The 13,502-nt window shown below is 32.0% G+C and overlaps 1 protein-coding gene across 1 annotated transcript; it reads left to right on the plus strand.

Annotated features, from left to right (window-relative positions):
- Nucleotides 1-2,938: 2,938 nt before the first annotated feature.
- LOC128155480 (uncharacterized) lies at nucleotides 2,939-7,499 on the plus strand. Its single transcript, XM_052817201.1, has 6 exons — nucleotides 2,939-3,026; nucleotides 4,409-4,513; nucleotides 4,832-5,033; nucleotides 5,471-5,615; nucleotides 5,789-5,848; nucleotides 7,148-7,499. The coding sequence occupies exons 2-6, from the start codon at nucleotides 4,418-4,420 to the stop codon at nucleotides 7,269-7,271; spliced, it is 627 nt and encodes a 208-aa protein (XP_052673161.1). The 5' UTR covers nucleotides 2,939-3,026; nucleotides 4,409-4,417; the 3' UTR covers nucleotides 7,272-7,499.
- The last annotated feature ends 6,003 nt before the right edge of the window (nucleotides 7,500-13,502 follow it).

Consider the following 13,502-nt stretch of genomic DNA (forward strand, 5'->3'; position numbering starts at 1 on the left):
TATAAATGTGTGTTTTCAGCGAAACTGCTCAAGTAATTTTTGTTAAATTGTCCACATGTTTACTCATGAATCGATGTAAACACCGGATGTTGATGAGTAAAAAGGATTACCTTTTTCGATAAAAAAAAATCGTTGGGGTTTTTTCATCAAGAATTACATGTACATGTAAATTACGGTACGTTGTAAAAAATTCTTTAAATAAGCAATTTTAAAAGCATTTATTTGAGATAGTTTCACTTTTTATATTATTAATGGGGACAATTACCTTTAAAAAGACATTACAAGTTTTCAAAAATAAATCATTAGTCCCGGAGAAAGGGGGGTTCCGACCCCCGGAACCCCCCTCTGGATCCGCCAATGAATGATTGTCAACCATATAATTATACTTCATGATGGAACGGTGTTAATGAAATAAATTGAACTGAACTAGCTGTTGATTTAAATAAATTTATTTAAAATTTATAAAAATGAATATTTGGAGAAAATTCAGAATTTCATCGCTCAAATTGCTGATTTCTTAAGTGTAATTTTTTTTATGATAAAATCATCCCCTGTATTATAATATTATTATAGTACAGAGGATTAATTTATAGTACATGAACAAGGGATATAGTTTTCTTATTTAAAAAATATTTTAAACGCCAGGCGCCTGTGATTGTACCAGCATATAGATTGTACTTACACGTACATTGTACATGCATGCTATACGTCAAGAAAACCTAGCTGGTGCTATTATCAAACAATTATTTTTTCATTATTTTTTTTTTTTACAAGTTCTAAACAATTTTTCTCACTATCTCTTTTGTGATTTTAAGAAAATGGATGATGTAAAAACTTTTTTTTATTAAAGTAATAGGTTAAAATCAATTTTTTTCTTAAAAAAAAAACCACTGGTAAAAATGTTTGGAAATCCAGTCAGTACACCAATAGAAGAAAACTAAAACTATACAAAAGTTGCATTCGACCTAGATCCTTTTCATGCTTTTGTACGGATCAGAGAATGACAGAGAGTGATCTGAGCAAACTGTCAACTTTCCATACAAAGTCCATGAGAAGGATCTTAAGACTCTTTTGGGCGGATACCAGCTCAAATCAGGACCTTTTCTGGAAAGGCATGCATCTTCAACAGAGCGAGCGCTCGCGAGAGCTCGCCAAAATTCCATACACCTGCAACACAAATTTTGGTGAGCGCTAGCGAGCGCTGAATTCGCCTCTGGTGTCAGCAGGGGGACATGGCCACATTCGTCTTCAGAAGATGTTGGAATTGGCTTGGTCATGTACATGTACACGTACTTAGAAGATACTCAAACAGCATCATAAAACAGCTCTCTTGGGAGAGAGCACAAAGTCACTTGGCGGGGGACAGTTGAAGCCGAAATAAAAGAACAAAATTGAAGCATGGCACACTCCAAAACTTGAGCTTGCCAAGGAGGGTAGTATACCTACGACTCCAATTTTTTAAGGTAAATATATGAACAGTTATGTTTGCTGCGAGAAAAAGTGCGGTGGGGGGAGGGGGGGGGGGGGGGCTGGCTCCTCCCCGATGCTTTGTGCCTGATGATGAATTGCAGACGTTTAGGCCCCAACATGTTTAGGCCCCAACACTTTTAGGCCTCAGGTAAGATGTTTAGTCCCCAAGATGTTTAGGCCCCAAGATGTTTAGGCACCTGTTGTTTATAATAATAACTGATAGTTGAAAGAACATGGCTTTTAAGCACTTTTGAGCTAATAAATGCAATTTACTTTAATTTGTAGTAAACTAACAATCGTTACGCAAACATGGCGTTGTTTACTTTATATACAAATTCTTGAAAAACTTTAATCACGAAAACATTATGCTATAAACTTGCATGCACACGCTATCAATGATAGTATCATCCAGCATGATTATGTGTCCGTGCTTTAAATCAGTTATACCGTGATCAAATCATACTATCATCACAAAGAAACGAACAAATGTTATATAAGGGGAAGTATTTCATTATTGATATTTCAAGAAAAGAAAACAAATTATTGTATTTTTTTTTTTATTGAATGTCATAAAATTGTCCAGTAAGCTTATTTGGCAACTGATTTATACATAATATTTTTCTCTTCATGGTTTACTTCCAAAGTGAGGTGTGAAACCTTCATTGTATTACTGGAGGATCTCTTCATTATCTTCTCCTAATTAGCACCTATCTAGAAAGGGAGCATGATACGGTGGGGGTGTTGTTTTAACAATTTAATTCATGTCATACACAAAGTAAATGAAAGTCTTTACCGTTTGCAATTAGAAAATTAAATATAGAAAATAATATGATATGACAAAATAATATGATATTTAAAAAAGTAACAAAGTATGCATAAGATGCAGATTATACTTCTTTTATAATTTTTAAAGTATATGAAGTTTTAAATAATAAAATGTAAATTATAATTAACTTAGACAAATGTATGCTGGTGCCTTAACCATTATTCATTTAAAAAATAAAATTATATTTATAATTAACTTAGAAAAATGTAGGCTGGTGCCTAAACATCTTGGGGCCTAAACATGTTGGGGCCTAAGCGTCTTATCAATGAAGGGCCTAAACATCTTGGGGCCTAAAAGTCTTGCTACCACGCATTAGGTCTAACTCTCCCCCCCCCCCCCCCCGGTTCTGACGCCTATAAAAGTAGTATTTTTTAAAACTATTTAAAATGTCGAAATTCTTGAAATATTCAACCGACTCGTATAAAAATGCTATGATTATATATATATCAATTATTTAATTCTGGTTGGAACGCGCTTTCTGATTGGCTAAAGAATTAGTTAATATCGTATAAAGAATGTTGCCTACGTCATAGTAAGACTAACGTCAAAAACGTATCATTGTGATAATGAAATATTCCTTATATTAGTGACTACACCAACTTCATTTTTCCGGGATCGTCCAGTTTGTACGTCATTGATTTCGAATTACAGAAAATCAAGATGGCAGCGCCCATGACTGCATGAGAAAACTGAAAAGTAGTCTTTAAGAGATGATACATATTTGTCTAAGGTGGTTAGATGATGATCTGATATGATTCTAAATTTATGTGTTGCTTTATTGACGGCTGTGCTCTACTACAAACTTAGTTTTTATTGAAAACATTCCTTCAGTTCATAGCCAGGGAAATGGACACACTTATTCTCTTTTGAGAAGTGGACATGTCCACTTCTCAAAAGAGAATAGGACATACTATACGTGGGGTGTATCGAGTACATTCCTGGCACAATCTTTGATACGATGTTACCTTTTTGATTAGTTTTAACATTTTTTAAGTTTCTGCGTACGCAGCTCATGTTCATGGAAAATGATACGTTAAAATAAAGAAAACAAATGATTCTGTTTAATGCAGGCTATTTGTAGATTTAAAATTGTTCAGAAATAGCCTTTTTCAAATACATACTGCTGACGTACTTACGATTTTTAATGCTGAAATAGGCTCCTATTAGATGTCTTTGTTACAATATGATCTTTATTTTATTTTCCTCAAATAGAATTAAAGACTGCTATCTTATAGACTCATTCACTGTAACTGTGATCACAGTTACAGTGAATGAGTCTATAAGATAGCAGTGATACCAATACTATAATTGGAAATTCATGAAGAAGATAGGTGTTTGTCATGTAAAATGTTTGATCTTCAATAATGTAATGATAATAAATGTTTATGAGTCGACCAATTAAGATTAATCCAGCTAATCCTTATCAAATATGCCAAAAGAGTGTTGCAAACACACTTAGGATTGAAGATTAAAGAAAATTCAATGTGGCCTCACATTTAGTAAGGTTAAACCTATCAGTTAGTTGAGTTTCTAATAATGAATGCTGTCTATGGGCAATAATATGTAAAGTGTGATCATTGGAATCTACAGAAACTAGATTATACTTACAGTTTAACGGGACCATTGAATGATGATGATTTATCAAACTACTATTTTATTTCATTCTGTAGCTAGATTAGCCATAAATATAAAGTAATGTTATACACCTATCTATTGGCTATGAGGATGATAGCAAGTTTATTGTCCACCGAGATGACAACTATTGGCATAATTGCATGAGGCGAAACTGAGGGAAATAGTTGCTGTTGTGGAGGACACTATTCCCTAAACTTGCTATCATCTGAATATTCAGAAAAGAGGTATTTTATTATATCCAAGAAACTTGATTTGTCTGCGATGAATATTTTCTTAATGGTAAAAGGATTACAGAGGTGTTCCAAGTTTAAAACCATGGAAAATTAAATGCTGCCGGTGAATATTTTTGATGACTATTCACCATGGGCAGATAGCACGGAAACTATTCCATGAATAGATAGAATAGCGTGTTTATTTTTGTAATTTTACAAAGAAAATATTCACAGGAGTATGATAATGTATTTTTTTAATTTATAGATAACTGATATGGGTAAACAGAAAAGAAGTCGACAAAAATTTCACAACGCAGCAGTAAAACCTAAAGGAGACAAAAAACAGGAAGATGAGGATGCTACTTTGGAGGTAACCTTGTGTACTTGCCATCATAATCCTTGCTTGAATAAATAATGTAAACAAATGAATACTAATTTATATAAAATATTTTAATATACACATAACACATTGAAAACATTGTAATTTTAAAAAAAAAATTGCCTGATGGAGGTATTGAATTACAGATAGTAAATGTTCTTTCTTTCTTTGTATGCAAGTAAATATTGTAGAGACTTATTAAAATGATTACCGGAAAATGATTATTCAATAAACACTTTCAGAAAGTTTCCAAGATTAGGACTATTTGCAAATATGAGTACAATATAAAAGTGATTAAATATGTTTCAGAGCATGGACACTGCTTCCATGTCTGGTAGATCAGCCCTGACGAGTAACGTCTTCAAGAACTTAAAGATTGACAAGGAAGCCTTGGTACAGAAACTTCCGAATGACTGGGACACCAAGAGTGCCATTACTAGCACCTCACTGAAGGGACTACAACTAAAGAAGAAGGACCGAAAGAAACTGAGACATGAACTTCTGGTCCAGAGTATGTAAATTACACTGTCAGTCATTTGACTTATGGTTCATTAGTAATAAAAAAGGAAAATTCAAGGTAACTTTTAAAAACAGAGGCAACTTTTATTGGGATTAATCAGTACATATTATAATTTATAATGTATTCCTTTACAAAGTTGTCATGCTAAGGCCAAAAAATTAGTTTCTTAGACCAACTCCATCCACCTTGTCAAATGCTGTTGTATGATGAATATTTTTGCCTGGTTTAAATAGAAGAGTAATAATTAAAGTTTAAGTATAGAAGAGAATTCATTTTGAAATATTATTACCAAATAGCAAATTATTTTTGATATTTGAACAAACAAGGGGATGTTGTACCTTCATATTATGGATGTAAAACTACTTGTGAAATGTTAAAAAGAGAGTTAATCAAGTGTTAATAATGTTAACTCTTATTTTCTTTGGCAGAGTTGGATGCCGTGGAGGCCGCTAAGAAGGCAGCCAAAGAGAAAAAGAAGAAACAGAGTACGCCAGTGGTGGGGGACATTGGATTGCTGGGAGAGGCCCTCCCCACACTGGACATGCTCCTCAAAAGTGACGAGCACAAGAAAAAGTAAATAAACTATGCATAGCTCCCACAATAGCTCCAACATTGAACTCTATTACAAAGTTTTACAATGACCATGAAGGTTTGAACATGAAGTTTTCAAGTCCCACATCATTGTCACAGATAGTATTAAGCAAGATCAGTATAATGCTAAAAGCCATATTTTAATTTTTGAATAGAGAAAGTAATAAAGAGAAACCACGAAGTATACCTAAAGAGAAAAAAAGACAGAAGCAAATGTAAGTATTTTATATTAATACTTATACATAAGGAATCACTACATGCATACATGTATAAGTTTTTCTTTGTATCTGATGTGGATAAAAGCATAGTCACCACATTAATGTTTATACAAATCTTTTGCACTATGCATTTTTTATAGCTGACAGGTAAAGATAATGCTGCTGATTAAATTATACATCATCATACATGTAAAGTTGAAGCTGTGCAGTATTAAATAAGTTTTAAAATATTTAAATTTTGAAAAAAAATTGTAAAAAAAAAAAAGTAATGAAGGGGATACCTTATTTCAGAAATACTGTAGATTTATTTTAATTTTTTTTTTTTTTTTACTGAAGGTGATACCTTATTTCGGAAATATTGCAGAATTATTTCAAAACTCAAAAATTCAATACACGGAAAATTTCATAATTTTTTTTTTTTAACCAGCATAATGCAAGTCCGTGAATAATGTGCTCTAGCATTACTTGAAATCAATCTTTTAGGGTCAATGCATCTTAATGCATAAAGGAAAATTGACATTTCTGTTGGATTATTACGGCTTAGTCAATTTGAAGAGATTTATCATTTATAGACATAAAACGGACTGTAACAGTCAGACTATTGAATGATATGGAATGAGAAGCCCTGCAGGGGAAACATACATTAGTCTTGAGAGAGCAAACTCATTTGAACATGTCAAAACACTAAACGGATGTTTACAAATTCATGTAAATTTACATAAAGTAGGCTGGTAAGGGCTGAAAACAATTAATGATTAGTTTCTTAACTAGGCAACGCCCCATTTTGTCAGTTGTCTCTGTTTTGTAAAAATTATAAAAAGAGAAAATAACAGCTTGCAACATGTTTTTAGAAATTTTTTGGCAGGAGAAACTAAAAAACAATATTTTTGGCCTTGGAAGAAAAAGGATTATATTCTTTAAAGAAAGGATTACTTTTCCTTTCCTGTTTCAACAAGTTGTATTGAATGATTAAGATACTGTAGGAGCACATATATTCATTGGGTTCATTGGGTTAAAATTTCATTGTTTTCAAACCAAATAAAATATCATTGAGATTTAATTTCATCATATCATATTCTCTTAAAATGTATGATGTATCAACTACCGGTATTGTACTTACAGGTATGAATGCTTGAGTGAAAAATTCTTCATGGATTTAATTTTGTTGAAAAATACTACAAAGGAAAATAATTAAAATTAAATCCTCAACGAGTATTTCTGCTTCTACAGTATGTTCATATCATACATATACCTGTGTATGATAATTTCTACCAATCTTGTTTTATTTCCTTTAAGGATGAAAGACATTGAGTTATTTCGCCAAGTTTATACCCACCCATCCTATGCAGAGAATCCAAGGGGAACAATTCATGAACATTTACAAAACAAACTCAAACAGGAAAATGAAATGGATTTATAGCACTCAATAGTTTTCCTGGAAAAGTAAATCGCTTACATGGCCTATAATGCTATTTTATTTGAGACTTGTCACTTGTGCAATTGTTATGTTTAAAGTATTATTCTTAATACTTGAAGTAAAACTAACTAATTGTTTTATATCTTTGTCAATATTATAGTTGAAATGTTTTTGTATATTAACAAAACACATGTGTGAGTACATGTTTGCAAAAATAAAAGATGCTCTAATGATCTGTATATTTCTTTGTTTACCTAAATGTGTATAAATTAAGGTACATTCATATCATTCTAAAAATGCATTAATTCTTCCAAATCTTGATATCTACTCTTGGCAATTTAGCAAACATGCCAGTACATGTACTAAGAAAGTGGTAATAACAAGTAATTCTTAAAGTAAAATTATCTATAAAGAGTCACCCTACCAATGAGATGAAATTGGTCATATCTTGAAATGAGATGATCATGCCCTTTTATGTTATAATATTCATTTTTCATGACAAAGATCAGGCTTACAAATAGAGCAGAGCTGTATAATATTTAGCTGAACTTTTTATTTTAGCAAAAAAAAAAAACAAAAACAAAAACTCCAAAAAACAAATAAAAGCCCCATTTACCCAGAGTGAATATTGTTACCAAACATAATTGCCATTTTTAAAGCACTACTAAATTTAAACACATTTTGTATGAAACCAATGCCTCGATCTCTAAAAATATGTATGAAAGTGTTCAGATGCCCAAATCATGTCGTCTTCTGTATTGCAAACTCTATATAGATTTTTACCCATAATTTATAGATGGTCAAAGGACTGAGTTTCTTCTTTTAGCCATGCTTATGTCATCATGATATTTGCATGAAAGGGTGAAAAGTAAAAGTATTCAGGAAATGTTCTTATACCCTCCTCGCCATTCTATTTAAATCCTCATTCAACTTAATTTTTACAGGTGTGTTTAAAACAACTTATTTTGCAGTAGTTTATTCTTTGCTTCAGTTACCTGGGTGTATTAAGATTCCCATTGGTTGCAGTATAAGCAAGAGGCTATTCAGGCACACGGGCCTCTTGGGTGTTTTCTACAAATACATGAGCTTCATAGCGTAGTCTAGTTTATCTATAACTTCATTTTCTGTCTTCATTTCGTTATTTTATTTCAATTTTTTTTTACATACTCAAAAAAAGGGGGGGGGGGGGGACTCAATCATATTTCACATCTTTATATGTAAATTTAACAAGAAATTTTTGCTGCGACAAATATTGGGGACGGGGGAGGGGGGGGGGGGTGGGGTGGGGGCAGGCCCGCCCGTCCTTCGATGCTACGTCCCTGTAATTGATATGTTATTGTGTATTAACATGTCATTTATTATTTTGTTTAGTTAAAGATGAAAAGAAGATGAAGTTTAAAATAACAAAATGAGTAATGACTCTTTTCTTGTTGCACGCAATATATAAGTAAAGCATGAAAGAAGGCATGTTGCATGAACAGTGTGATGCGTTGCGTAATGTTATTTGTAAAGAATATTTTCTCAACCTTTCAATCATTATAATTTTATAAGATATGGGAATATATATATATATATGGAAAAAACTCGCAAAATTATATCGAATGAGGTTTAGTGTTTTACAAAGTACAGTATGTATAGCTATAGTGTAAACAAATTATAATATCTTTGCTTTATGTTATATTTTATATCGTGTGTAATTAAGCAATTAAATATTTGTAAACATGAGATTTTCGAATTGCTAAAAAAAAAAAATGAAAAAAATTCAGACAAGCCGTTTTGGCTTAATAAAAAACGCGTTTTTGTTAATAAACGTGAACAGAAAAATTATTTGCTCATCTGATTCAAAAGCTAAAAGAAAGTTGGAAATGATTTTTCACCGGATTTTCCGATTGATTGAAAATGACAGGGGGGGGGGGGGCTGACAGAAGGGTACCCCTATTGTAGTGATCAATGAAACACCTTTCAGAGATGTGCATATTACTTGGATTTTGATTTTTGAATTTAGTCATTTTCACGCAAAATATTGCATATAGGGCATCTCTATTGTAAGGATAATCCCCCTACAGTTTTCGAGATAGGAAGTTGATGTTTTGTAGATCAATTATACGTATTTTAGAGATGTGCATATTACTTGGATTTTGATTTTTGATAATTTGTGAAAAACTTATCAGCTGACTGTTGAATCTAGTCATTTTCTCACAGAATATTGCACATAGGGTACTCTGGATCCTATTGTATGGATCATTCCTCCTACAATTTTCAAGAAAGGAAGTTGATGTTTTGCAGATCAATTGAACATGTATCAGAGATGTTCATATTACTTTGATTTTTGATAATTTATCTTTAAAAAATTCCATGTTGAACTTAATCATCTTCTTGCAGAACATTGCATATATTGGTTATCCCATTTCTCTGGATAAGTAGTACATGTATTTATCAATTCAGAATTGACAAATGGATTATGGATTCTGTTCACAAAATAGAAACCCGGTTTACTGTCAAATGGACAGCTTTTTACTTTATTTCTTAGTTTATTACAATGTGTCCTTTATGCATGGAAATTGCAAGGCAGTTTTGTGATTGAACCATATGTTACCTATGTTTAGACACTGAATGATTGTTTTTTTAAAACATCGATTTCTTTTAAGCTAGCCTATGTTTTAATTAGTTTTGTTTCGTAAATAAAGACATTTATCATGTGTGTGTGTGTGTGTGTGTGTGTGTGTGTGTGTGTGTGTGTGTGTGTGTGTGTGTGTGTGTGTGTGTGTGTGTGTGAGAGAGAGAGAGAGAGAGAGAGAGAGAGAGAGAGAGAGAGAGAGATTTGGTTCATGTGTGGACAATACAGATCATGACAATTTTGAATTCAGAATTAACTTTTTATTCTTTCCTCTGAGACTTCAACCTGAACTTACATGTATCTTAATACCTTCCGCTTGTAAACTTTACCCCCCCCCCAAAAAAAAAAGAAGAAAGAAAACCCTTATAATATACTTATCCATAATCTAAATTTTTAATGCCCTCGAGTAGGAAAATTTTTGTTTAGGTATTGTTTTAAGTAGAAGTCAAAGTGCAAAATAAATTTTCAACTCTTGCAAATGTTTGTTTATGGTCACAAGTAGGAAGAATATCAATACGTTAATTGTGCAATGTATGGCCCCTTGTCATGGCGATTTAGACATATAAGGGCAATTCTACGTTTTTTTAAGACAGCTATCAAATGTGCTAATATTCTTATAACCATAACTTTTCTGTTCTTGCGCACGGATTAAGGATATTTAAATTTTTAAGCAGTATTAATATTTTTAGTACAGGTTAAATAAAAATGAATAATTGATGAATTAGGTATTTATTAGATGATATCGTAATTATAACTCACGTGAGTGTTAAGGTCTACGGGCCTCGACCTCTTTCATTTACCGAAAGCGATTTATATATCATTATATATTTGAATACAAATCTTACAGTGCACCATATTGCAGGACTGAGGTTGAAAGGTGTGAACAATGTGCAGCCATATCTGATTTCGATTTATCCATAACACGGTAGGGGATGCTGTTAAAATCGATGTCCTCAACGTGATGTCCAGATCTAGATAGGATTGTACTAGCATTGATTTTTATTCATCTTCTTTTTTAAAAGAAATTTTCCGATCGGTAATTTGTTTGTCCAGTATTGATGGTTATTGAATGCGACAGCTGTGATAGAGCATTCATTTGACTTGGTTTTGTGTTGACAAACGAGCCAAACGATTACACGAGAAAATCACGACGAAACCACGCTTTCTTTGAATAGCAAAATGCTATATGGGAGAGTGATACTTGTAAAAGGACCAGTTCTGAAATGTTGTGCTAACCATTAATTACGACACATGTATCATTTAATGTTTATTAATTTGACGAGATATTGGCGCTTCTGTTGGACGAATAATTTCTTTTAAATGAAAAATTGACCAGAAAACTTTTTCATTAATCATCAGTAGTGTTGTTTGGAGCTTTTTTAAATTTTGAAGTATAAAATTTACTCCAACAAAAAAAAAATCTTTAAAAAGAAGACGTAATGTCATGGCGAGGTGTTGTCACGTATATATCATGATATAAAAATTAATATCTTTATAAACATTCAACGAAATTTAATCACATTTTTGATTCGAAATTAAAACTTTAATTACCAAAATTTTTATGTATCAATTTACACAATACAGCGCCCATGAGAACTGCGGTGCATAGTGTGACATTACTTTTGGATCAACCCTTGTATGTACATGTATCGACTGAAATAAATAGATTCTAGTATATGCTAGTAACTGATCATCAGAGCCCGTCGCCAGCAAACCGAATAAAGATTTAATTCAATTGGTCAACGGCATATCAATGCATTATGTCAGGAGCAACCTTTCTCATTTACATACATTTCTTAAACCTCTGAATGTAACATCTGGCGGGAGATCAATTTACACATCTTCTTGGAGTCTTTCATTTTTCTCTGTGTTTAATAGATTTTTTTGACTAATACAGAAACCCTTAAGGGACATATTTAGTAATTTTTATCAAAATTGTTATTTTTATGGCGTCGAGCGAAGCTCGAAAGCCATCTAGGGATCGCACGTCCGGAAGTTACATTTTTAGGAGCCAAACAACTCAAATGAGTGCAAAGTTTTCGTATGTGTTTGAAGAAAAATAGATGACATACTTCAATTTCGAGCAGAACTGTACGTCAACAAAACAAGTTTGCAGATTCGAAATGGTTGCCGTCTTTAAAAATGTTCACATTTTATTGAAAACAATATGTCTCGGTTTCAGCGGATGAATACACTAGCACCGAGACACATGCGATAGCTGGGCTTACATACTCAATTTGGTTATGAAATGTACTAGCCTGCAAAATAGATTATTTTGTATCCATATCGAAAATTGACAATGCACAAATGTTTGATCTTGTAGAAACAAAACTTCCTAATCGAGCGATAAGTACATCTACAACCAAAAGTTAAGTGAACTACTTTCACTTTGTAAACAACGTGAATGGGTGCTTTCTTTTATCTACCCCCGATATTTTCGGCCCGTGTCATTTGGACCCTTGTGAATTTTAGATGAAATTGATAATAAGAGACAGAGTGGTTATCAGCAGTATACAATATATAGAATTAAACACAATAATAATTTTAATATTTATTTCCATATAAATAGAGAAAAAAATATAAAAAATTTATAACTCCTAAGATATTTCTATAAACTTAAATTTTCAATTGAAATTCAAAACTTTTTAAGAGGTGAGCAAATTTGTAATGAATTGTAATTTTATTAGTTATGTGATAAATAACATTTTCTATTTTTTTTTTAAAGTTGACTAATGTATTTTTTATTTTTTTATTTTCGATAATTTATGAAAAAAATACCAGCTTTTGAACTTGGTCATTTTTTGGCAAAATATTGCATATAGGGTACCCTCATTGTACAGATAAGTCCTCCTACAGTTTTCAAAATAGGAAGTTGTTCTTTTGCAGATCAATTATACATATATCAGAGGTATGCATATTGCTAGGATTTTGATTTTCGATAATTTATGAAAAAAATACCAGCTTTTGAACTTAGTCATTTTTTGGCAAAATAGTGCATATAGGGTACCCTCATTGTATGGATAAGTCCTCCTACAGTTTTTAAACTAGGAAGTTGTTCTTTTGCAGATTAATTAAACATATATCAGAGGTATGCATATTGCTAGGATTTTGATTTTCGATAATTTATGAAAAAAATACCAGCTTTTGAACTTAGTCATTTTTGGCAAAATATTGCATATAGCGTACCCTCATTGTACGGATAACTCCTCTTACAGTTTTAAAGATAAGAAGTTGTTCTTTTGCAGATCAATTATACATGTATCAGAGGTGTGCATATTTCTAGGATTTTTATTTCTGATTATTTGTGAAAAAAATACCAGCTTTTGAACTGTCTTTTTTTAGCAAAATATTGCATATGGGGTACTTTATTTCACTGGATATGGGTTGACATAGATTATGGATACAGTTCGCATATAAAAAGAAAACCCGGTTAGCTGTCACATTGACAGCTTTTCACTTGTTAAAAAAATTATTGAGGTTTTTACTCTTCAAATTAACTTTAACTCGACGCCATTGTGGCCCTTCAGGCCTTTGATTTTTTACATCTAGTGAGTATAAGGCAATTATTAAACATTAAAATCGTTTCAATAAAAATGTTTTACTTTAGGTTAATTAAA

The sequence above is a fragment of the Crassostrea angulata genome, chromosome 7 (genome assembly GCF_025612915.1).
Source record: "Crassostrea angulata isolate pt1a10 chromosome 7, ASM2561291v2, whole genome shotgun sequence".
In the NCBI taxonomy this organism is placed as follows: domain Eukaryota; kingdom Metazoa; phylum Mollusca; class Bivalvia; order Ostreida; family Ostreidae; genus Magallana; species Magallana angulata.